Source organism: Solanum verrucosum, unplaced genomic scaffold (genome assembly GCF_900185275.1).
Source record: "Solanum verrucosum unplaced genomic scaffold, falcon-dt-bn FXZP01000093.1, whole genome shotgun sequence".
NCBI lineage: Eukaryota > Viridiplantae > Streptophyta > Magnoliopsida > Solanales > Solanaceae > Solanum > Solanum verrucosum.
Window position 1 is genome coordinate 414,881 of NW_026020065.1, and position 25,917 is coordinate 440,797.

Here is a 25,917-nt window from a genome sequence, read left to right on the forward strand (position 1 = left end):
TTTTGATTGAGAAGAAGGACAAATGGCTTATGTTGCTATTACTTGTCTTATGAGAACCATATAACAATCGATGGAAGTTCCTCGATATAATTTTCAATTGTTCTATAAGAAGCTTGAATCCCTGAGAGCTATTATGAGAAACCTTGCAATATAACAGGTGATCTTGAAGCATTGAAAAGATTGGAAGCTGAAGTCGTAGAGCTTGTATGCAGCACAGAAGTTGTAGAGCTTGAATCCCAGTGGTTTGGGCTTGGGACTTCCATGTTGGAGGTCTCAAGTTCGAAACCCCTTGCTAGTCGCTAGCAAGGGGTTTGCTTCTGGGTCGAGCTCGTCGCACTGGGCTTGCCTAGTGCGGGTTACCTCTCCTATGTGGTTTGCGAGCTATTGCATAGGAGCGGGGGTTTTACCCCGTGCGCACCCAAAGGGTAGCGGCTGTGGGTTTCCCTTGTCATCAAAAAAAAAAAAGATATTGTGGATTTGGAATCAAGAAATGTTGAAAATCCAATTTCAAGAATTAATAACTTTTTGGAAACTTCATTTTCTCTTGAAACTAGTAGGGCGCGTTGATTCCAGGGTGAACAAGTGGATGGAAATGCAGAAAATGTACACCAAAAGCAAAGATGCATAAGAAAATAACTTGGCTTTCGCCAGTAGTACAGCTCAACATGTTGTGGAGCCGATGGTTGGCCATAAAAATGATTTCGAGATGATGCAGGATCAACTTGCCAGAGGAGCAAGTGGACTAGAAGTTGTCTCAATTGTAGGTATGGGTGGCATCGGTAAAACAACTTTGGCTAACAAAATTTACAATGATTCATTCATTATGTCTCACTTTGACGTTCGTGCAAAAGCTACTGTTTCACAAGAGCATTGTGTGAGAAATGTACTCTTAACCCTTCTTTCTTGTATTAGTGTAAAGACTGATGAATCTGATGATAAGTGTCAAGAGGATAGGCAACTAGCATATCGATTGCAAAAGCTTCTAAAAGGCATGGGGAGATTCTTGGTAGTCATTGATGACATATGGACTAGAAAAGCTTGGGATGATATAAAACTATGTTTCCCAGACTGTAATAATGGAAGCCGAATACTCATGACTACTCGGAATGTGGAAGTAGCTGAATATGCTAGCTCAGGTATTCCTCCTTTTCAAATGTGCCTCATGAATTTTGATGAAAGTTGGAGTTCACTGTATGAAAAGGTCTTTGTTGTGAGATTCATTTCCCCCAGAATTTGAACAACTTGGGAAGCTAATTGCATTAAAATGCGGAGGATTAACTCTAGCAATTGTTGCAACTGCTGGAGTTGTCTCGAAAAGTGGTAAAACATTGAACGTTTGGAGAAGTGTTGTTGAGAATGTAAGTTTAGCAGTAAGCACTGATCTTGAAGTCCAATGCATGACAGTGCTAGCTTTGAGTTACCATCACTTGCCTCGTCACCTAAAACCGTGCTTTCTGTATTTTGCAATCTTCCCGGAGGATGAAGTGATTTTTGTCGATAAACTTATGGAGTTATGAGTTGTAGAAGGCTTCTTGAAGGTAGAAGAGACCAAAAAGTGTTGAAGAAGTAACAGAAAATTGTCTAAAAGCACTTATTGATAAGTTCAATATCCATACACAACTTGAGCTTTGATGGAAAAATCAAGAGTTGTGGAATGCATGGTGTGACGCGTGAACTCTGCTTGAGAGAAGCTCAAAACATGAATTTTGTGAATGTTATTAAAAGAAACAATGATCAAAATCCATGTGAACAAGAACCCATGCATTTTTCCTCCAAGAGTCGAGGTCGGATCAGCATCCAATTTAACCCTGTTTTACAATATAATCGCAGAAAAATTGACTAGATGTGGTAACAGTGATGCTCATTCTATTTTCCTGTTTCGTGGACAACGAGAGCTCATGCCAGAATTTTTTGAGCTTCAAGCTTGTAAGGGTACTAGATCTTGCTTTAATGAGATGTTCTGCATTTCCCAGTGAGATACTTGATTTAATTCACTTGAGATACCTAGCTTTGACTCTTTCTCCTTACTTGAAGCACCATCTACGACGAGAGAGTCCCTCTGCCTTGCAGCACCATCAACGACAAGAGATTCCCTCATTAATAGATGTTCCTTCATCAATATCTGGCCTACGTTATCTGCAGACTTTTATACTTAACCTTCCATTTTCCATAGATGGGGAACATCCTTTGATATTACCATCAGGAATTCTGGCAATGCCGCGATGAAGGCGCCTCTATTTGGGATGGTACTACTTGCGGTATCACAAGCCTATATTTTTTTGATGAAGTAAATGTTCCATTGAAGGCATCAAGAAGATGCAAATTAGTTACAAAAGTAGAAGCAATAACAGTTGGTCTGCTGGCTCTAGTACAATTATGCTAAAACTAAGGAACCAACAAAATTTAAAAAGCTATCCAGGGAATCTACATAGGACAAATTGACCCAACTGTACAGACACATAAGGCATTCCGCTTTGAGAGAATGTAAAGGAGTTGATAGACCTTCAAAACATCTTCTGTTCCTTTCCCTCCAAATACTCCAAAAAACATCTTCTGAGAGAATGTATCACAAGCCTAAATAGAAAAGATGGGTTCTGAAAAATTTACAAAGTCTTGCTAGATGGAATCCAAGGTATTGTACAAGGTCTGTCTTTAGTCTGTTTCCCAATTTAAAGAAGTTTCAAATACGTGGCGTGGGAAAAGACTTTGATAGTTTGTTGTTCTGTGATTTTCTGCTGCTTAGATCAGCTCGAGAAACTGGAAATTTGTCTGAATGATTCTGCTAGTCGATATGTTGCTTATTTTCTTGAATGCATTACACCTTCAGGTGTTATTTTCAGACGAAAATGATGGAACTGATGGAGAATTCGCTTCCTGAAAATGTTGTTCCAGATCTGATCCTACTTCCTCCATATGCTTTTCCACAAAACCTTAAGAATTTAGCTTTTTCCGGTACTACTTTGCAGTGGAAGGATTTGAGCATTCTTAGTAAGTTACCCAAACTCGAGGCCCTCAAACTTGTACATAATGCCTGCAAAGGAGAAGAATTGGAAGTAGTTGATGAAGGTTTTCCTTGTTTGAAGTTGTTGATACTGAGTTATTCAGACATTCAGTACTGGAGAGCTAGTTGTGATCACTTTCCATGCCTTGAAAGACTGTTTCTTGAACGTTGCTTTGCTTTCGATTCAATTCCTCAAGATTTTGCAGATATAACTACACTTGCTCTTATTGATATAAGGAGGTGTTCAAAATCTGTTGAGAATTCCACCAAGCAAATTCAACAGGACATTCAAGACGAGTATGCAAGTTCTGTTGAGGTCCATATCCTCTAGCCTTGTAAGATATCACCTTCCTTCATTTACTTCTTATGTTACTACTTTTCTAGTCATGTTGACTGTTATTTAGCCATTCCATTTTCAATTTCAGTTGTAATGCTCCTGTATTTACTTCTTAACAGTTTGAAGTTCAATAAAAGACAGTTCTTCCGACTCAGTTCTTCTTATTTCTTCAATTTTAGCAACATACGAACCTACAGAAAGTCTCAAATAGGGAAAAGGGTGCTATTTTTTTCCTACCTAAACAAATGTTCATCCTCGAATAAGTTTAGAATTGTATCTAACACAGTCTGTTCCGCATGTCCTACTCAGTCTCCCAAGTAGCCTCCTCAACCAAATGCATTGCACTTTCACCGAAGCCTCCTCTTCTGACCTCAACTTCTAGACTTGTCTGTCTAAAATAGGCACAGACTCCTTCTCGAATGTAAGATTCTGATAAAGCTTCACCTTATCCTACTGTAGCATGTGGGACTTATCCTCAGTGATATTTCTTCAACATATACACATCGGAATAAAATCCAGATGAACACTTGTTAATCCCCAGTACGCCGTAAAATTAGAATAGCTATGCAGAACATAGTTATCTGTAATAGTATCAAAAACTTATCTCTGATGAAGAACCACCTTTTTCACCAAAATATATCTAGTTTTATGTACATGATTCCTCCTCCATACATGTTATAGTTATATCTTTATAGCTTAAGTCATCAACTAAGACTAGTTCTTTTCAATATAATCTACATACTGAAATTATTGGAAAGAAAAATATACTAAGTATAAAGTATCGATTAGCTGTTGTTGTAACGAAACTATATATATATATTACTATATACTAAAAATCAGCATAGACCTTAACTTGAATACTCAGTTGGTAACTTGTCTAGAAGCAATTATTTTCTTATTCTGTAATGCCTTTTACCTCGTTGCTTCTTTCTACTTTGCATAATAATTGTGTTCCAACTCTTCCATGATTCTTGCTAGCCATTTTGGAGTTCAAGTTGAGATCATGAAATATATTATGGATAATCCAATACATAGTCCACTTCCATAGCCCATAAGGGCAGCTTTCCAAAAATCATTCAGAAAATCCGAATTGCTTTCTTGTTCGTCTAGTGCAGATATGGTATAATTTGTCTCTGATACCTGATCATTACCACAACCTTTTGAAACTGGAAATCCATGTAATCCATCATTACCTTCATATGAATTGTTCTGAAATGTAGCAAATTGAGGTCCTTGAGGAATGCATCCTTCAAGATGATTGTAGGAGAGATTTAACACTGCAAGACTTGTTATAGAAGCAAGTTGTTCCGGTATCTCTCCAGAAAGGTGGTTGAATGAAAGGTCAAATGATTCTACTACCGCTAAATTTCCAAGTGATGGCGGTATATGACCTTGCAACCCATTGTTAGACAAATTCAACACCCGAAGTGCAATGAGATCTCCCATAATACTTGGAATAAGTCCTTCAAATTTGTTACTTGAAAGATCCATACTCGTGTATAAATACAAGATTCTCACAACTTCAAAGATGTGTCCCTTCATTACAACAACTACCGAGTCTTGGTAATAGTTGCTTCCTTCAATTGGTGCCTTCGTTGTTTGATTAGTTGTCTTCATGGCTTTCAAATGTTGAAATAGACTTGTCGGCAAGTTTCCTGTGAAGGCATTGCGAGAGAGATCTAATATTCGAAGACCAGGAAACATGTTTCCAATCCTTGAAGTTCTAATGGGTCCATGCAATTTATTCAATCTCAAACTTAAAACCTGCAACATTGATAGAGTTCCCAACCACATGGGGAATGTATCATTGAGGTGATTGTCTCCTAAATCAAGAATTTGCAGCTCTTTACAATTGGCTAAAGATCGAGGGATTTTCCCTTGTAGTTCATTTCCATGAAAGTTGAAGGTTCTAAGTGAACATCCAATATCAAAACTTGTTGGAAGAATCCCAGAAAGATTGTTGTAGCGCATATCCAAAATGGAGAGGCCACTGATATTACCCAAACATTGTGGAATCTCTCCCCTGAAATTGTTTCTTGTGAAAACTAGAGTTTGTAGTGATGTCGAATTGCAAATAGACAAAGGGATCACACCTGAAAACTGGTTGTTACTAAGAGAAAGGAACTCAAGAAGCTTCAGACTGCCGAGGTTAGAAATGCTGTCGGGCAGCTCACCACTAAACCGGTTAGTGTTGAGGTCAAGGGTTTGAAGAGATGTCAATTTGCCAATCTCAGAAGGAATGGTTCCACTGATGTTGTTCCGAAAAAGATACAATGCCCTTATATTGGTCAGGTTTCCAATGGTTGGAGGTATTGTGCCTGAAAGCCGGTTGTCAGACACATCTAGCTCCAGCAAGTTTTGCAACTTACCAATCTGATAGGGAATGGAACCAGTGAAATTGTTACGATTGAGGTAAAGATATACGAGGTTTTTCAACTGGCTGATTTCAGGTGGAATTTTCCCTGAAAATGAATTGTATTGAAGCTGCAAAGATGCCAGCTCAGTCCAATTGGTAATGAGATATGATTGAACCTCACCAGAAAGAAAATTATCAGACAAGCTCAAGTCAGATATCTTGGTCAGCGCGGACAAGGATATAGGCAATGATCCTTGCAGGGCATTCTCTGCTAGAGCCAAGACAATGAGGTTAGTACAAAGGCCTAGCTCAGAAGGAATGGTTGAATTCAAACCATTCTTTCGAAGATCAAGTTGTTGAAGATTTCTAAGTCTACCTATAGAAGATGGAATCTTTCCTTGAAGTGAATTATTGAAAAGTACAACAACTTCAAGACTGCTGATCAGAGAAATTTCAACAGGAATTAAGCCCGAAAACATGTTGGAACCAAGCTGAAGTTCTTTTAACTTGGTCAACTTGGTAAAATTTGGTGACAATGAACCTTGAAATGAATTAGATGAAAGATTGAGTTGTTCAAGCTTATCCAAGTTGGTGAATAGTGTTTCTGGGATTGAACCATTCAAATGGTTTATCGACAAATCGAGGTAAGTCAGATTATGGCAATGGAGCACAAACTCAGGGAACTCTAATCTAAGTTGATTGAAACCAAAGCTCAAATATGTCAACATAGGCATATTCCTCAATTTGGACCAATCAGGAGTCTCTAAAAAATTTGATCCAAGATCCAAGTGCCATACCTTCTGAAGATTGCTTATTTGGTAGGGAATAACACCAATGATTTCGTTGTGATAAAAGCTGAGATATTCAAGTTGTGTTAACTTCCCAATCTCTTCTGGTATGACACCCTCCAAGATATTGTTGCTCAGGTCCAAGAAAGTGAGCATAGAAGCATTGCCAATATTTGATGGTATCGATCCTCTGAAGTTGTTGCCATTGAGACAAAAACTTGTGAGACTCAGAAATGAAGTGAAGTCAAGCTGATCAAGAGTGCCTGAGAGGCCTGCATCAGAAAGATTGATCTCGGAAATTGTTCCACCAGCATTGCAGACAATAGATGTCCAATTGCACAAGTTTTCGAGATTCAAAATGGACCATGAATCCAAGAAAGAAGCAGAAGACAAGTTCATCTTCCATTTGACAAGAGCTTCAGCTTCAGTTGTTGCTGATGATGTAATTGTGAATGGAAGTGAAAAAAGAAGAAGCACAAGTAGAATGTAAAGGAAGGTACTGCGAGAGAGAGAGAGAGAGCACATTTTTTTTGTGTATCAAAGATGCATGGATATAATGAAATGGAAACGCGTATGAATTTGAGGGTTTAATTCAGATGTGATCAGTTTAAATTGGTATGAGTACCACGTTGGAAGTGGCCCTACCAGTACCAGAAGTGATAATAAAAGTGGGAATGCTGTTACTAGAATGAACGCAAGTATTGAAAGCTGGCTGGACATCATGGGATAATATTTCCTTTAGTAGTGAAACAATGGAAAGTCGTGGTCACTGGTTAAACTTTGAAAGATTGACCCAACTTTAATGTCCTTTTCTTTAGCAATTATTTTTGACCACCATCAATTAATTTGGCAGCATGTTTATCTTTCAAAGTTGAGTCCTTTCTTTGACTGCACTAAAAATCAAGGGAAACTATGCACAAACTTCCCACATGGTACAAACAATTGTCCAAATGATTTGCCTTTGCCCATGTAGCTAAAAATATTACTCAGCTGCCCATGCTTCTCTTTGGTGTGACATTAGAGTGGCGTCATGCTGGCATGGAAGATCACCGTCCTTCGTCTCCCATGGACAGGCAATACAATGATTCGATACTCTGTGACAACTGGTCCATACATCTACTCTTCTACCCCTTAAATACCGGGCTTTTTGTTAGCACCAAGATTCGAACTCACACAACCTGCACTTAACCAATGCATCACATGTTGCACTTTTATCACTTGACTAAAACATTGGGGGTTAGTTCCAAAAAAAAAACTACCAGTAAGACAGAAACCATACACAGATGTTAAACTAGAGGTAATGGGGACCAAACTGTGATCACATACGAGGTGCAAGCTGGCTGCACATGAATTTTTTTCGTCACCAAGCTTCTGATCTTTTCTGAGGGTTGGGAAGGGTTATTTACAAGAAACCGAGACTCTGCATTCATGTCATCTTCAGAAAATTGAAAGGTGAAGCAAGTAATGACTTTCATGTCAAGTTATATTAGCGATTAAGTTCAATATAAAGTAAGCAAACATAATCTCATTCATTACACTCTAACGGTCCTAAAGCTGCCAACCAGCATTTCACTAAGTCCAATACCATCTTGAAACACAAAGTCTTACATCCACAGAAACAAAAGAGAAGGAGACTCAAAGAGTTGTGCCTCCGGTTTGATGCAACATTGCATCAATTTCATCACCATCTTCCATCTCCAGCTGCAAAAAGGAGGAAATTTGTAAGAAAAAATAAATTAATCACAATTGTTAAGGACAACATCAACAGATGCACAACCCTCTTTTGGTATTCTTTTCGTGTGTGTGCATTTAGAGAGAGAGAGAGAGAGAGAGAGAGGGACCTCATCTGGAGTCTGTTCTGCTCTAAGACGACGACCATCAAACAAGAAGGCAATTGAATTGAAATCCACAGACTGTCGGTCACAATAAGCATTCATCAATTTCTTCAGCTGAGTGCTTCTTTTGATCCTGAAGAAGACTTCATTCCCGTCCTGCAACCAGAAAACAAGTCAAATACAAAGTTCTCTCATCATTTTCCTCCTTGTCATTGATACATGCGGGGAAGGCCACTTTCCAGAAAATTTTAGTGAGCAACCCATTTTCATAATAGCAGTAAGGGATGGAAATAAAAGATAAGACGAAGAAAAAAAAAGGTCCACTAGTAATTTTTTCATCAACTACGCATCAGAATCAACAAAATTGCATATGATATTGAGTTTTATAGGCCAGAATGAAATGTGTATAGTCAAAAGAAACATTGTATGGCCTGGCAATAGAAAGTAAAATTCAAAAAGCTCAAAAAGTAGGTAAGTCCCAGGTTATTGGCGTATCATGAAGAAAAAAAGGCCACATGTAAATCACTATTGCGAATAACGATCCCCTATCACCAAATCCACATAATCAAATGGACACACCCACTTCCAAGTTGACTTTCCAAGAATAAGAAGCAGATCACAACTTGGAAACAACCTCAACTAAGGCCAGATAATTAAAACAGGCATTACCAAAGTATACCATTGATGACTGAGAAACCAAGCCAGCAATTGTCATAATCTTTTGCAGCATTTTGTTAAGATAGACCAGAATATCTTAGTTTAGCATTGATGGAAAAAAAACAGTATCTAAATCTCGAGAAAAGATAATATACCTCGATCCAACATGACAATTACAGGGGCTCTCTCTCTGATCTTAGAAAACTGTAATGAGACAATAGACTAAAATCTAATATGTACAACTAATATTTTTCTCACTGGCAACTCGTAAAGCATTAGCACAAAGTCGAACAACCTCAGTATTCCCAATTTGGGATCACTTGTTGGTATGTTTTCGTTCTATCTTCCAATCTATTTTCTGTTTCTGAGGCTCCTTCCTATTTTATTTTTTAACTTTTCTAACCATATAATAAAATTGGAACAAACTAAGTGCTAGTATTTAGTTCATTGTACATCAGCATTTACTGCTCCAACAAGCTAGACTGATTCCAATAGGTCAAGCAAAATGATATAGGAAATGAGTGGTGACAAAATTCTAATAAAGGATAACAGAAGTGCCTTCAGAGACTATTATTTCCATGGGTTACAAGTAGAAAAAAACAAAATGCAGAACAATTACTAGACTAAATACAACATAGAACAATAAGTAATCTGGGAAGAGTCAAATAAGACACATAAGGGCTATACTCACTATTTTTGAGGGCATTTCAGGCCTCCATGCCAACTGGTTGAAGAGTCATATCTTCCCTATCAACCAAGTTGACAATCTTCTTGAGCTAGCTAAGACATTGGGTTGCCAAGTAGATGCATTACCAACAAAGTATCTGGGACTACCTTTGGGTGCCAAGAACAAAGAGCTGGAAGTGTGGAATGTGGTGTTGGAGAGATGTGAGAAGAAACTAGCCAGATGGAAAAGCCAGTATTTGTCACTAGGTGGCAGGGTAACCCTCATCAAGTCAGTACTGGATGGATTGCCTACTTATATGATGAGCCTATTTCCAATTCCCAAGAACATTGAGAAGAAAATAAATAGGCTAAGGAGATCCTTTCTTTGGCAAGGCAACAAGGAAAAGAGAGGCTACAACTTGGTAAAATGGGATACTCTCACACTCAGCAGAAACCAAGGAGGCTTAGGACTTAAAAACCTAAGTCTTCAGAACAGTTGTTTGCTCCAAAAATGGCTATGGAGATTCTGTACTGAAGATAGAGCCTTATGGAGGAGATTTATAGCAGGAAAGTATGGTTTACTTAACCAATGGACAACTGAAGAGGTTATGGGCACATTTGGATGCAGTGTCTGGAAGACCATTAGCAGAATATGGCCACATTTTAGAAACAACATATGCATCAGTGTTGGGGATGGAATGAAGACACAGTTCTGGAATGAAAATATGGATAGGGGAGGACAGTTTGAGAAACCTATTTCCTCACCTATATACATTGAGTCTACAAAACAATGACACTGTGGCACAAGTATGGAGTCAAAATGGCTGGAATCTGCTGTTTAGGAGAGCATTTAATGATTGGGAAATCGAGGAGGTTGCTATGTTATTAGGGGTCCTTAATAATTTCCCAGGTACTTCTGAGAGTTCTGATAAGCCAGTATGGAAGATACACAACAAAGGGGTCTATACAGTGAAATCATGCTACTGGACGATGAACCATAATGTCTCACGAACTGAAAGATGGCCCTGGAAACTGCTTTGGAAGGTGAAATGTCCATTGAAAGTTTCATGTTTTGTTTGGCTACTAATCAAGAAGGCATGTCTCACTCACGAGGTCCTACAGAAAAGAGGCATGCAAATCTGCTCAAGGTGCTTTATGTGTGAACAGGAAGCTGAAGTGAACAACCATCTATTCATACACTGCCAAATAGTTACCAGTTTGTGGAATAGGTTTTTATGCATTTTGGGGGTTAGTTGGGTGATGCCAAAGACTACATTGGAGCTTCTGAACAGTTGGCTAGGAGTTGGAAGCAGAGGTAAAAAGGAAGAATGGTGGAAGCTCATCCCATCATGTATCTAGTGGTCCATATGGAAGGAAAGAAACACTAGGTGCTTTGAAGGACAGAAAATTACTTGTCAGAGGATTAAAACAAACTGTATTAGTCTTCTATTTTTTTGGTGTAAACAAGATTTCCCGGGGGGGGGGGGGGGGGGGGTAGAAGTAGCAGAGTTCTTATGAAACTTGTAATCTGATAAACTGTATGGGATGGGCCCATCACACTATGGGATGTAAGTTTCCAATTCATCATTTCTTGGATGATGAATTTTTTCTATGAATACAAAGTTACCCTTTTCTCAAAAAAAAGTAATCTGGGAAGAGTCAAAGATAACCAGTTAGAAATAAAGGGGTCGTTTGGGAGGGTGTATAAGAATAGCACTAAACAGGATGTATTAATGTTGAGATTAGTTATTTTGAGGTTAGTTATGCTGGTATTATTTTTTATCGATTGTTTAGTTTGTTGTATTAACTGAACATGGTATATTAAAATAGGAATAGTACTGCGTATTGTTTATGTCATGGTTTACTGTGTTTACTGTGTAAGAATAGTACTAAATAGGGTGTATATATATAATGCATACCAAACTAAAATTTACAACCAAACATCGTACTAACATTTAGTAGAAAGATATTCTTATACACCCTATATAATACACCCTACCAAACAGCTCCTAAGTTTTTTCCTTCCAAATTTCTGATTTCTTTTCTATATATTCCACAAGTACCTGCTACCTTCCATCAACACAACTGCAACTCTTCCCACCCAGGCTTGGAATAGGGGAACATCCAAATTTCTAGTTTTTACACGAAAGCAAGTTAAGTTAATAATACTCAAATGAGTGTTAAAGATTTTCTTAAACAATATAGCCACGCAATTCATGGAATAAAAGTAATTGACACCTTAATGCAGTGTAAATAAGCATAATCAGCCATTCATTCAAATCAATCAATCAATCAACACTACCTCCAAGGTAAAGGTAAGGTCTTCATACACTTTACCCTTCCTAGACCACACTTTACGGGTAAAAAGAAGGATTTTTTCCCATTAGCCAAGGAAAAAAGTAGCAAGGGAATATCGCTAACCTTAATGCAGTGTAAATAAGCATAATCAACCATTCATTCATATCAATGAATCAATCAACACTACCTCCAATGTAAAGTAAGGTCCATGTACACTTTACCCTTCCCAAACCACATTTTGTGAGTAAAAAAGAAGAATTTTTTCCATTAGCCAAGGAAAGAAGTAGCAAAGAAATATCACTAACCTTAAAACAGTGTAAATAAGCATAATCAACCACTCATTCATTCAAATCAATCAATCAACACTACCTCCAAGGTAAAGGTAAGATCTTTCGTACACTTTACCCTCCCCAGACCCTTACTTTGTAGGATTACACTGTTGTTGTTGTTAATCAACAACCCCTCAACCCAAAAGCTAATCAGCTCAATTATATGCATCTATTCCTCTCTATTTGACCCAATTTTTTTCAAAATTGAAAAGATTCATATGATTATTCTTATGCTACTCTGTAAAACCTACTCCAACACTCGTTTTCTTCATCGACAAAACCCTAATTAAATTATACGGCGATAGAAGAGAACCCTAATGAGATGATAAGAAAAACCTGGCTTTTGACTTTGAGATTGATGTGCCCAGACTGATCGCCGGCGGGCTTCTTGTCTTCCTCCCCTCCTGCTACTCCCGACATTTTTCCTCTTTTTCTTCTTCTCTCTCTGTTAATGGAGAAAAATGAAATTTATGTAAATTGATGGTCTGGTTCTATCTTTATATATAGTATAAAAAGTCCAAAATGGTCCATCAAGTTTAAAGTTTGTCATATATAATATATAGAAAGACGCTTCAATTCTGAGTGTGCATACGTAGACACCTCAATCCTTTATTACAGTGTCTCGTGGATATTCGATGCTGATGTGACGTATAAATTTTTAAAGTGTCTAGATGCTCCATCGAGAGCAACAAAAGTCCACAAACCCCCCAATTGACCAACGAGTAAAATCTCCTAAATGATCATTTTGTAAGTTGGAGTGTATGAGTTGAGGTGCCTAGATATGCACCCACAAAAGTGAAGTGTTAACTTGTAGTTAAGGATCTATCGATGTGTTATATTTTAAAACTTTCTTACCAAAGTTTATGGTGAAATGAGTATTGTACCTATATTTTTAGTCAAAAGATAAAGGAAAGTAGGAAAATGGTAAATTTTTTCTATAAATTGTTACTTGTTTTTATTTTGGTCATTGTATATTAACCTACTAAATTTAATGTTAAATCAAATCATACCAGGGTCACTCGTCCTCGTGCTAGTTATACAAGAGATCATTATACTTGAATACTTACTTTAGAACAATATTTTGCCCTCAAATAGTTTAATTCTCACTTTGCTACTACACATAATCTTATTTCAAATTGAAATTAAATCTTTAGGATAAATCAATCTGCGCAATTTAGGAAGAATCAATGAGAGGGCATCAATTCAAATACTAAGTTTTCGAATTGGTAAACGATATCGAGATCAAGAGTTCTTACCATTTCGTAGATTCATGGAACCAACTCAATTCAGTGGGATCTTTCGTTCACATTTTTTTTCCACCAAGAACGTTCTCTAAAGACAAACTCGATCGAAAAAATAATGCAATTAATGTATGAAAGGGAGGTGAATTAACACAAAATCAATTTTGTAAAACATAACAACAAGATTTATTCATTTAACACACGTGTATAAATCAAGCTCTATGTTTAGCTATGATTTTGTTTTGGTTCTGCAACCATAATTGTTGTTCTTGCATCAAATTCTGCTCATTCTTGATGCCATTAAACATCTGATCACTACTCGAAAATGTCGCGAACGGGTCATCCATATTAGTACTCTGCATTGGCCCTGTAGTGTGATTCTGAGCATTAAAAGTTGGAGTTGCTTGAAATGTAGGTGCTGGTGCTGGTGCTGATGATGTGAACATGTCAGTAGACGTTGGAAATGAAAACGAAGAATTCGTGGTCAGAGTTGGGTACGGAGCAGGTGCACTCGTGACCGGTACCATAGCCAACTCCATTGATGTGTCTTGTAGAAATGGATTGTAGTGTTGAGGCTCTGGAGTTTGATCATACAAAAAGTTGTTTGTACTATGGGTGAAATGTGAGTTTTGGCTATTATTCGGATAAAATGGCGTTTGATTCTGATTGTACAAGTCATCCAAAGTGGCGAAACTGAAGCTGTTAACGTTGTTGTTGTTGTTGTTCGTGGTACTAGGGACAACGGGTTGTGTTGATTGTGTTTGTGGAATGTTTTCGAACAGTACGAGTTCCCATCCATTGCTTGAAGAAACCTCTGCTTCATTTGTAGGTACATTTTCTTGTCCTTGTTCAGGGAACACGTTGAAAGATGCTGATGGTGTTGTCATCCCTCTCATTTCGTTTCCTGACAAATGATCCGGTTTTTGTTGCTCAGGGAACGCGTTGAAGGACGTTGATGGGATTGCCTCAGTTAACACGAGTTCCCATCCTTTAGCTGAACTAGTAGAATCTAATGATGGATTCTGTTTCTGGTGTTGTTCAAGTTCAGCTTCTTGTTTTTTCTCGTCGTCTTCATCATATTCTTGCAAATCTGGTAAGGATACAAGATCAGCCATGGAGTTTGATACAGGCAACGAATGAGTAGACCCCGTGTCATCCTTTTCATGCAACTGCTTCTCAAATTGAATATCCGAATGGGCCTCCAAGTCAATCGAAATATTAGCTGGACTCTTCCATGTTTCTGTTGCACTTATAAGATCTTCTAATGATGTGCAACGCGAATCAACACAAGTATTAGTACTCTTCTCCAAGTATGGCTCAGTCGTGCCTGTGGTCATAGAAAAGTCAGATTGACAACCATAACTATCACGTTTGCTGCTCGTGGTCCTTGAGGAACCACCACCGGTGCCTGGAAGAAGCAAATGTGGTTTGCTTTGGGTATGAGCTGGAAATGAAGATTGATCCTTGAGGAACTCTTGCAACGTTTCGATCAATTCCTCTGAGATTGTTTGCACACTTGGATATTCAGATGTCCTGCCAACGCCTATGGTTTTACAGACAGAGTAAAATGCACTGATCTCCTCGAATTGTTTAGCAGCTTTGACACAAGTTTGGAAGGCGTTTACACATGATTGATATGGTAAATGGAAGAAGCTATCAAGAACAAGTGCAAGACCATCTGAGATATCTTTGTAAAGATCAAAACTCTCTGTTACAACAGCATACAACGCGATTTGGACAAGACGATTTGTCTTAGCTGCTCCTGTTGGTCTTGTAGCTATTGCTCTTTCAATCAATCGTTGCCAATACGATATCTTGTCAAGCAGCATTACTGGTTTCATGTCACGAACAGGTTCATCACCCCTTCTTCGACTACTACCAGTAGACCTATAAATATGGCTACTTGAATTCTCTCTTTCGCGATTATTGTATCTTCTTTGAAGCTTTCCAGTAAGGAAACAATCCAGACGTTCATCAAGATACAAAGCAAATGTACGAACAAATGCTGTGAAATCCCAAGGACTAGAATTTGAATCATCGCGAAAACTAGAAAGATTAAGAATCTTGGCTCCACGTTTCATAGCATGAAGGATCTCTCGAGGGAAGTAAGGATCACCATCTTGGAAGATTCTTAAGACAAGCATCAACGATTTGAGGGCAACGATCCAGTTCCTCGTTCTGCCTATGCGTTTGCCAATGGCACGAGCACAGGCAGCCGCGTAGGCCTTGTTGGATGACACAAGTTTGATGACTTCTTGAACGTATCGATCATCGATAGGTACATCATCATGTGTTGTGGCTTTTAGGACAGCAACTTCAAGAGTTGAAGAAGTATTGCTTGAAACTTTTGCAAGACTAATGCTTGTTTGATCTTTTACTGCACCAATTGCCTTCTTTAACTTGCTTGGCATTATTTACCTTCTCTTTTTCAAAACTTCGATTTAATGCGTGGTTTTCTTGATTCAAACACCAAAATGATCACATTCGCAACTAAAAAAAACGCGATTATGATCAACAAACAGAACAAAACACAAGATTTGGAGGCACTAGGATTGTTAACTTCTTGAAATCTTGAAAAAAAAAGATCGTAAAAATGTAATTTATTTTTTTTGGATTCAAGATTGATGAGAAGTTTTTGGTTGAAGGGAGAGAGAGAAAAGTTAGTTGAAAAAATTAGTTGGAAATTTTTTTTCTTTTTTTTTTCCTCTCTAAATTGATTTTGGTTATTGGAGTTCAATTTGTGTTGAAGAATGAGAGGGACTCCTTGTATTCCTCTCAGCCTAACAATTTTTTGAAATTTTACAATGTACAAACGTGACCAACACTAAGGCATTAGCCACTCACATCCATACACGTGTAGAGTTAGCGGCGGATTTATAATTTTGATTAAGAAGTTTTGAAAAATAAAAATGAAGTGTTTTGAATTTGAATTCAGAAATCTCAACCATTGAGTCAACGTTTAATCTTATATTCAAAGAATTCAAAATCTATATATGTACATAAAAAAATTAAAATATTTTATATATACGGTGTAATTTATTATCGAACCGATCCTAGAGTATATGAGATAATACCAAAAGGAAGGAAAGGAAAAAGAAAAAACAACAAGTAAAAAAGGAAAAGAAATGAAGGGATATGTTGTGTTGAACGTGGTGAGCATTCATGTGAATCTTCTAATTATATGATATGAAAATTAAACTAATTTATAACCAGCTAATAATTGTAGATTATCTAATCCATGACTAATAGACTATTGTGAAGTCAAAAATATTTATTTTAAAGGGTTGTGATTTTAATTTGAATAAGCTTTTAAAAAGAAAAAAAGATTTTTGAGGTATGACGGAGCCACAATTATAATTAATGGTTCGATAGAATTCAATAGCTCTCGCTAAGTTTTTGTGTTTGGTTAAAACAAATTATATATAGAATAATCTATCTAGAACTAAGAAAAAATATTGTGATTCAGAAGTTAAAAATCTAGGATCAAAAGTTGTTTTTCTTAAAACCCGAAAGTAATTTTCCCAAGAAGCACTTTTGGGACTTTGGTCAAAAACATTTTTTTGTGTTCTATAATATTAATAAAAGTGTTTTTCAAATTGATTAATCAAATACAAATTGCTATTCTTCAAAAATACTTTTGAAACTAACATATTAAGTAATTAGTATTATCTTATGATAATCTTTTATACTAAAATGATTAGTATATTTACACCTCATAACATACTATAAATACCTAAACCATGCAAAATCTGCAACACATGAAAGTGTATAAGTTAACTAAGAAGGATATTAAATGAGCCACTACATAATTGTTTAGATATAAATATTCTTCAAATACATTTGTTTGCAATGCCAATTTTTTTTTAATGAAAATCAAATAAATTATTCTTGAAGAGGAATATCATGTGTGGTTCAGACGCCAATTCTTGTAGTATCACTTTTTTTAAAAAAATTCTCACCTGATGTCAGGAACCTAAAGGAATCGATCCTTGTCAATTGTCATGACGATGAGGACTCCCTTTTCGCAAAAAAAGTGTTTATTCTTGATCTATCATCCAGTTGATGATTTATTCTGGATTAGTTTTTGGGTCCTGATTAATCAGGATGCGCACTTCATTAGGCCCATTAAAGGAACACTTGTTTTATTCCCATTGTTCAAATTCGGAATTTCTGATTAAGAATCAGGAAAAGAATCTTATTCATTCCACCACAATCCGCGGCAGTGGTAGTACCACTTGGTTGTTTCATTAGTGTTGAAGCTTGAGAAGTTCTTTTGATCTTTTGTGGATGAATGGCATGTGTGTGGTTCTCCTAACTTGTGCTTTTTCTTGTTGAGATCATCCTATGCATACTCCACACTGAATGGTAGAATTTTCCTTTGAGAAAATATGGGTCCTCAATAAAGCAATTACTTTCTTATAGTTGCCTACTATGTGATTATAAACATAGATGCCATTATACCATATTCTTTTTAGCAACATGGAGAAAAAAAATCCCAACTTTTGAAGAAGAAGAAGAAGGTATATATGGTACAGGTCAATCCGAACTCAATAATTTTTAGTTCATATCCTAATTCCTACATGTGTGTTAAATTTTACTAAAAAAGTCCAAATCAAAAAGATAAATTTATAAAGTTTAAATCTTGATTATGCCTTAGCTTCCTTTTTTTTAATCATGGTGTCCGAGTCAACTTACGTGTACCTCAATTAGTCATGCATGTATCTCTATGAACATAATGCCCTTCTATCTATTGTAGATCTTCACGGAACCTTAAAGTGTCACAACATTAGCTTCTTTTTATCATGTGGGGCCTTTGAGTCACCTTGCATGCATCTTGATTAATTCTACGAGATACTACTACTTACCACCAACACAAGTTCCGAATAACTCTATACATCAAGGTATGGATAGATGAGAAGATACCCCACCAAGTGTTTTTACTTTCGCTAGGATTTGAACCTAAAATCTCATGGTTCTCAACCTAAAGTCTATTAATGTAAACTTAGCCTGGGATTCAACTAAAGAAAGTTTGGTTTTTGGAATGACACCATCAATGGTCATTAGCATTCACAATGTTAAACTATAGTTGAACACAAACATGCAAGGCAACTGCTTAACTCGGATATAAACGAAAACCATTTCTTGTCAAAAACTCTCACCTACCTTTCCCATAATATAACAGTCAGTTGCTACAGAAGATCTAGTTTGTAAGAGATCAAGTGAAAACAGTCTTTAGTATCGCATATATATTAGGCAATAATTACTTGGATTTCCTGAACAACGAATCCATTTTGATGGCACCGTAAGATATGAGCATGTCAAACTCTACAACTAGTGATTTTATAAGCATTTTCACACACTTCACATCCAACCTTCTGAAAAACGTGGTAGATTGGCATCAGCGACTGGCATAACCTTCTTAAATACTTGTTGAAGTTGAGGATTTTTCGCAAGGCTAAAGATGTCATAGTATCATGAACCATCCATGGCAATGTCACTACCATTTGGATTTTTATTAGCATTCAAAGGGCTTTCTGAGGCGGTATGTTGATTATGAGCAGCTCCAAAAGTGAATCCCTGTGGAGGAACTTCAAAAGCAGGAGGGGAGAAAAGTGAAGGAGCACTAGAATTGTTGAAGGCTGGAGCAGGAATCTGATCACTGGCCTTTGGGAAGCCAAAGTTGAAGGATGTCACGGGAGAAGAGAAGGCTGGCATGATGGGGCTGGGCTGGTTCTGAAGTGACACAAAGATCTTCTGCTCGTACTCCTGTAGCTGCTGGTAGACCTCTGCAAATATAAACAAAAAGGAGTCTCATACAGACGCAAAGCTACGAGTAAACTTTCTTATTAAGATCAGTTTCAAAGAGCAGTCACAACCCAAGTGAAGAGAGACAAGCTGTGTGACTCAATGTTAGCAGAGTTCTGGTAATCAAACTGGAACTTGCTTTGCTTTTTTGCTTTAAAACTAAAAATCTAACTGAAATTAAAGGAAAAAAAGGAAGATTGAAACATTTTTATTACTAAGTGACTAATATGCCAAACTTGCAACTCACTCACACAAAGGTTAATGGGTTCTGAGCTTTTAAATCTAGAAGTCACTATGCTTGTACTCAGAATGAGTGATCTCTATTAGCTTGGTCACAGTATATTCCGCCAACGATGCAGCAATGCTGTGCAGTTTTTTTCCATCCCTATTTTTTTATATGATAGTAGTATCCAAAATCAAGATTAACTACCCGACCTCTTCAACTATGCACATACCAGGGTTGGTCATCTCAAATATTTGCATTTCTCTGAAATGTAGAATTACAAACTTAATATTATAGCTTTTCAACTGAAAAAAGTAGGAGAAGAAATCCTTATAAAGATAGCAGTGTGACCTTGAGTTAGGTCAACAGAAGGTCTTCGCTCTTTCGTCCACTGAAGGCTCTGTGCAAGGTTCCACCCTTTACTTTTCATCAAATAAGCAATTACAATTGCTGCCGACCTATCAAAAAAGCACGTCTATGAATTCTACATATAAAAACCTTAAGTAGACCAACATGGTGGTTTCTGCAAGTACAATCAGTTGAAAGGCAGTCCAGAAAATATCGAGTAGCAGCACTAAATGTTACCAAGTCCCTGAAAGGAAGCTGAAGAAAAGAACACAAGTTTCACATTTACACCTTAATTGGGGAAAACTGCTTGCGCAAGAACAAAGAGAATGGAGGAGAGCAGGATAAAGCACAAACATGAAAGAAAGAATAGTTAAGGGAAACTGTAAAAAGGTTTAAGTGCAAAATTGATAATCAACTCCTACCTGTTTTTACCTAACATGCAGTGCACAAGAACACGAGCCCTATCCTTTTCACATTGTTCTGCACAAAAGAAATATTCTAAGATTAGCCAGCATAATGCCTCCCACAAAACATGAGAAATCACTGAGAACAAGCTTGAGGTCATAAGCATGATTTTCAACTGTAGCAATCAATGTCGATGCCCAATGGTATCCTCTTTAGTAATGACTTTCCTTCACAACAGCAAGAGACATGTAAACGGAGTGTTGAGTTGAAAGATATGAAATGCATGTATCAATACATGTAAAGTAAAACTTACTATAATGTTCTTTTTTTAAAAAAAAAAAAAGGTTGTCTTTCCAGGTGAACCTGTGGGAAACAAATCTGTAACAATCAACTACTAGATGGCTCAACATTCAACTAAATAAAGCTACCATTGAATCTCCAAATAAAGAATGACAAGAGTCCAGGTAGTTAACTACACCTAGTATATACATGTTTAACTCGCAACAGTATTTGTGATAAGGTTGTGCGGCAATCTAATCTAAAAGCTCAAGTTCTTAGAGAGCACACTTTTAATTACTTAATTAAGTTTTCAACATGTCTCCTTACGTGTGGGCCTAATTCTTTTTCACAGGACAAACACTTAGAAATTCCATTTTTATAAATAGGTGATGGTGAGACTCAAACTCAGTACCTTTGCCTGCTCTGATACCACGTTTAAGTTGTGCGACTATCTCATGTAAAAGCCTAAGCTGCTAGAGAGAAAACACTTTTAATTACTCAATAATATCTTCAACAATTTGTACATTCAAAGGCAGATGGAAGGTGAATGAAAGAGGCAAAGCAGTGGATGAAAACATAAAAATGACCGCCACTTGTTTGGTATTGACGCATAGTCGATCTATAGATTATTAGTTTATTCACATAATTCAATCTTCATTCTATATTTTTCAATCAACTAGGTACCTTTAAAGCATTGTAGCAGTAAATAGTTGACCATACTAAAGAACTATGCAGAGAGAAAGGTTCCATGGATCTCTTAATCAAGCTTAGAGGAATTAGGTAAAACAAAGTAAAGAGAATGTTACTCACCTAAAAATTGGATAGCGTCATCAAAAGCCAAATTTTGCTCATCTTGTAGGCAGTGATAAGTAAAGGAATTTTTATAAAGATTCTGACAAGCAGGTACTGTCTGCACATAGGAGAAAAACATAAGTGAATACCCAGTATCAACAATCAAGAACATGGGCCACATAGAACACATTGAAGTGTCATTCAATAATTTCTGAAGTACCAGAAAGAAAAATAAAAACCATCCAACATGATGCAACAGAAAAATATGTTGTGTCCACTACGGTTATATGGAGCCAAAAGTACATATATGTAGTTTGTTTATCCAAGTTCATATGAAGGAGGCAAAATACCATACAAATGGATATAGAAAGAAAATAAATGAATGTTGTTACTGAGACCACTCTCACTTATCTTGCAAAAAACTTAAATGCTCTTATTGCATAGCTCTATCCCTCTACCGTGTTACTTCTTGTGTTACTAATTACTATTCTTTGTTCCTTTCATCTTATACAGTATCATTAATCTAGAAGAATTTTTTTGACAAGGTAAAGATTATATCAATTTATAGGGGTAAAGCCCCCACTATACATGCTTTACACAAAAGTAGAGACTAGAGTATCATTTAGCTAAATATTTGAAACCCATCCCCTAATCACCCAGGTTTATCCTGAAGAATGACAAGAGTTTGGCAGCAGAAAGCCCATTTCAGGTCAGTTATTATCGACATTCTACATAATTGTCTCTCCTACCATTTCATCCATTTTGAAGAGCCAAACCATGCTTCCAACTATACAAACTTTAAGACCAACTACAAGTGAACATTAGAATACCAAGTGAAGAACTGAATTTCAGTTTGTTCTAGATCGTAAATATCTTCTTATAATTATACATCTTTCAGTTACATCTAAGGATATAAACTTAGAGAACAATGTATTGCATTGTATAGCCAATGGATCATAGTTCAGGTCAGTTGAGAATATAAACAATCCTGATTAGATCCTACTTGATATAGGATACAATTAATCCATTGCTAAGTTTCCCCTAAAGATTTGTGAACTTTGTACCCAGGGTGTGAACAGGGTTTGGATTCAGCAGAGGGAAAAAGCTACTTGATTCCTTCGTATGTGCTAAGCCTTAGTGGGTACTATTACCTGGTATTGACTGGAGGGAGAATGCAGGTACTCGGTTGAATAATCAAGGTACGCACAAGTTGACCTGGAACACCCATCATATGTAAAAAAAGATGGAACTACAAATGTCACCATCTGCTTTATTAACTTGTAATGCTTGATAGATAATCAAACACCCATCATATGTAAAAAAAAGATGGAACTACAAATGTCACCACCTCCTTTATTAACTTGTAATGCTTGATAGATAATCAACACCCCCAATCAATAATGGCAAGGGAGAGACTGCCTAGTGATAAGGGCCCTCCAACCACGATGTAGGGGTTCGAGTCACCAAGAAAATGAAGTGGAGAAAAGCCATGTTGGGTTCCTAGTGTGGAAATTGGTGTTGGGCTTATCATTTCAAATAAATAGGGGAAATACATGAAGTTGAATTCCAAATACCAATCACTTGACCAAGATATCAAATTTGATGAAGCCATAAGCTGGTTGATTCCTTTATTTCTTGTTTTTCTTTTCCTAGATAAGTATCATAAGTTGCTTCCATGTCACTCTCACATTTCCATCCTTCCTTTTCCGGCTAAGAGTCACATATTATATGCTTCTTTTTTAAAAAAGTGAAAAACAATATAAGATTGCAAAGAGAAATATCCGTCTTTCCTTTCCTAGAGAAAAGGCTGGTATTCAAAATGTATCTATGCTTAGCTAAACAGATAAATGATTGGTTATTTTCTGCAATTTTAGCATTTTCTTCAATAGGTAACTGTGTCTGATAACTGAATGAAGTAGATCAGGAACAAATTTTATTGACACTAAAAACTAGTTGGTACTTCATTTAAGCTGAGTGTACATTTGCATTAATGTCACCCTTTGGGTGCGCACAGGGTAAAATCCCCTTTGGTATGCAATAGCTCGCAAACCACACAGGAGAGGTAACCCGCACTAGGCAAACCCAGTGCAATGAGCTCGACCCAAAAGGCAAACCCGGTGCAATGAGCTCGACCCAAAGGCAAACCCCTTGCTTTTGCTGGCAAGGGGTTTCGAACTTGAGACCTCCAACATGGAAGTTCCAAGCCCAAACCACTAGGTCACCCCGAAGGATTGAAATTGACTTCTATGGGTTGCTAGATACTGGTAGAAGAAGTAATTGTGGATTTTGGAGGGGTAACCAATAAGTATTACTTGATGGATATTGATAGAAACTTTGAATTATATGTTAATCGATTTAGGTTATCTGTACCTTTCATTTCATTAGTTATGGACCAAAAGGGGAATCTTAGTATATCGGTTGGTTGCTACCTAAATTTTCACCTTATTGGTGAGGTTCGATTCCCTACCTTGTAATCCCCTTACCCATTTCTCCTTCCCTTACCCCCAATTTTATTTTAAAGAGTTATGGACCAAAAAACCATACTTTAACATGCCACAAAGCAGACCTAAATCCTTGTGACAAGAGCACTCTTCACTTCCAACTTTAAAGTTGTGAGTTTGAGTCACCAAGGGAGCAAAGGTGGAAAAAAAAACTCTTGTAAAGTTGTAGGTGTACTTAAAAGATCATTTGATTTAATAATAAATAATTTGTCTAAAAGCTCAATTTTTTTTAGAATCCACGACCCATAAACTCAAAATCCTAGCTCCTCCACTCAAACCACAAATTACTTAGGATTTTTTAGATGAACCTTCTTCATTCATTCAGTTCTATTTTAGTTTCATTTCACTCAAAAGCAACTCAATCAATTTCATGCCAATCAAAATAGGTCAAACAAATGGAGAACGGAGAGAGTAATAGCAAACAGATAAAATTAAGGGGAAAGGGTTACAAACATTCAGAATCCGAGAAATTCCAACGGTTTTGAGAAGCTCAGCACGAGAAGCATTATCATAACTCCCTAGAAAAAGAAACTCCGGCAAGATCTCAGAAGGAAACGCACTGACATGAATTGAAGAACCCTTTTCAGATACATCAGGCATTCGATGTCCACAGATCCCACAAACTTCACCTTCTTCGTATTTGTGATAATGCCCACAAACACCACATGGGTTTTCCCTCTCCCTCTTCCTCATAATTTGATCAAATCACAGAATTAACAACTACCCAGATGAGTAAAATTCAAGATTTAAAGTGGGTTTTTCTGGATTTTGTCCAGTGTGTTTGTGAGTGAAGCATCGCAATGGGAAAAATTTTAGGCTAAATTTGGGATGAAATTGATTGCTATAGGTTGATATTTATAGATACCGGTAGAAGTAATAATTGTGGATCTTTGAAAGGGGTACACAATAGATATTTTTACTAAATGGATCTAAGATACAAACCTTTGGATTCGTATAATATTTAAACGTGTTCTTTAGTTTGATTTAAGATGATATCTATGTTTTTTAATTTTGAATGAATATAAGCATATACATTTTCGGTGAACATGTTTTTAAAATTTATCTCACCACCAGCTATAATCATTCCGCGATTTTTGTCCTAAAATCAACAATGCTAGTGTAACTTGATTTGTCTTTAGCAATCATGAAACAATTGTAGTTTGCTAGCGTTATCAAGCAACTAATTATCTGATTGACTATTTGAATTTTTACTTTGTTAATGAGCGTGGTTAATTTTTCGACCTCGTAATCTCGCCCTTCATTTCTCGTTCTCCTACACCTTTATGCAATAATTATTTTTTAAACACAACTTATCAAGTTGCTTGTGAAAGAAATCTTTTTACTCCGAAAGGTAGAATTATATTTTTTTACTAAAATAATTCAAAATTTAAAAGATAAATAAATACATAAAAAAAAATAAAGTATTTGTCCGTTAATATTTTTGAAGTGTTCGAGCAACATAGCTTACAATTCACGCTCCATCACAATCTTTGGTAGTCTCCCAATTAATTCTTTTCTTCTCACTAGATGTATGATAGCTAATATAATTAGAATCCACATCTAAAAATCTGAATTTGAGGGGTAAATAAGTTGATGAAAAGTACGAAATAAACAAGAAAAAAAATATTTTGTTAGAATTGAAATTATGTTCATGTTCCCCTTTCACAGAAATAAAAAAAATAAATTGATATATTTATTGAATCCGTCGAGACTAACGGGGCTCGAACCGCAGCTTCCGCCTTGAGCCAGAATAGTCGAGTCACGAGTGACATAGCCGTAAATTCTAGATCTTTCGCGCGTGAATTTACGCCAGCACTTACGTACACCAAAACAAACACACACCGGTCACGTTAAAATCCATCCTGCATAAATTTCTAAATTGTACCGCCCCTGGTTCTTCGCATCCTTCCGTTCATTTTTTCCCCAAATTTGAAAAAAATTGTCCCTTTTTTGCGAATTTTGCAATCAATTATTCTCATAGATCACCGATCATCATCAATCTCCAGAGGTCAAAAAAGGTAAGAATTTTCTCAATTTTTTATGTAAATTTGCAGTT

The 25,917-nt window shown here is 36.7% G+C and overlaps 4 protein-coding genes and 1 pseudogene across 7 annotated transcripts in view; 1 reads left to right on the forward strand and 4 right to left on the reverse strand.

Moving 5' to 3' along the window:
- The first annotated feature begins 22 nt into the window (after positions 1-22).
- LOC125823581 (putative late blight resistance protein homolog R1B-14) lies at positions 23-3,332 on the forward strand (annotated as a pseudogene).
- Positions 3,333-4,202: 870 nt separating this feature from the next.
- Positions 4,203-7,007, reverse strand: LOC125823582 (receptor-like protein 9DC3). Its single transcript, XM_049502937.1, has one exon. The coding sequence runs from the start codon at positions 7,005-7,007 to the stop codon at positions 4,329-4,331; it is 2,679 nt and encodes an 892-aa protein (XP_049358894.1). The 3' UTR covers positions 4,203-4,328.
- Positions 7,008-7,927: 920 nt separating this feature from the next.
- Positions 7,928-25,917, reverse strand: part of LOC125823765 (small ubiquitin-related modifier 1-like) — a 498,077-nt gene continuing 480,087 nt past the window's right edge. For all 4 annotated transcript variants that reach the window (XM_049503149.1, XM_049503147.1, XM_049503146.1 and 1 more), the window contains exons 2-4: positions 12,604-12,700; positions 8,324-8,473; positions 7,928-8,183 (exon numbers count right to left, since the gene is read on the reverse strand). In XM_049503149.1, coding sequence (XP_049359106.1) covers positions 8,118-8,183; positions 8,324-8,473; positions 12,604-12,687 — 300 coding nt within the window. In that variant the 5' untranslated portion in view covers positions 12,688-12,700 and the 3' untranslated portion in view covers positions 7,928-8,117. The remainder of the gene's footprint in view (positions 8,184-8,323; positions 8,474-12,603; positions 12,701-25,917) is intronic.
- On the reverse strand, positions 13,656-16,063 carry LOC125823715 (clathrin coat assembly protein AP180-like). The gene has a single exon (XM_049503086.1). It carries the CDS (start codon positions 15,917-15,919, stop codon positions 13,721-13,723), a length of 2,199 nt encoding a protein of 732 aa, XP_049359043.1. The 5' UTR covers positions 15,920-16,063; the 3' UTR covers positions 13,656-13,720.
- LOC125823744 (protein-tyrosine-phosphatase IBR5) lies at positions 18,658-24,704 on the reverse strand. Its single transcript, XM_049503126.1, has 5 exons — positions 24,315-24,704; positions 21,379-21,478; positions 20,307-20,364; positions 19,888-19,994; positions 18,658-19,294 (listed from the first exon to the last, which is right to left on the reverse strand). The coding sequence occupies exons 1-5, from the start codon at positions 24,552-24,554 to the stop codon at positions 18,981-18,983; spliced, it is 819 nt and encodes a 272-aa protein (XP_049359083.1). The 5' UTR covers positions 24,555-24,704; the 3' UTR covers positions 18,658-18,980.

Excerpts from the sequence above, each read along its gene's own strand:
- LOC125823582 (XM_049502937.1), bottom strand. The coding sequence starts at position 7,007 with ATGTGCTCTCTCTCTCTCTCTCGCAGTACCTTCCTTTACATTCTACTT.
- LOC125823715 (XM_049503086.1), bottom strand. The coding sequence starts at position 15,919 with ATGCCAAGCAAGTTAAAGAAGGCAATTGGTGCAGTAAAAGATCAAACA.
- LOC125823744 (XM_049503126.1), bottom strand. The coding sequence starts at position 24,554 with ATGAGGAAGAGGGAGAGGGAAAACCCATGTGGTGTTTGTGGGCATTAT. Across the intron at positions 21,479-24,314 it reads GAATTTCTCGGATTCTGAAT|ACAGTACCTGCTTGTCAGAA; the intron begins GTTTGTAACCCT and ends TCCTATGTGCAG. Across the intron at positions 19,295-19,887 it reads TTCTGTTGACCTAACTCAAG|AGGTCTACCAGCAGCTACAG; the intron begins GTCACACTGCTA and ends TTATATTTGCAG.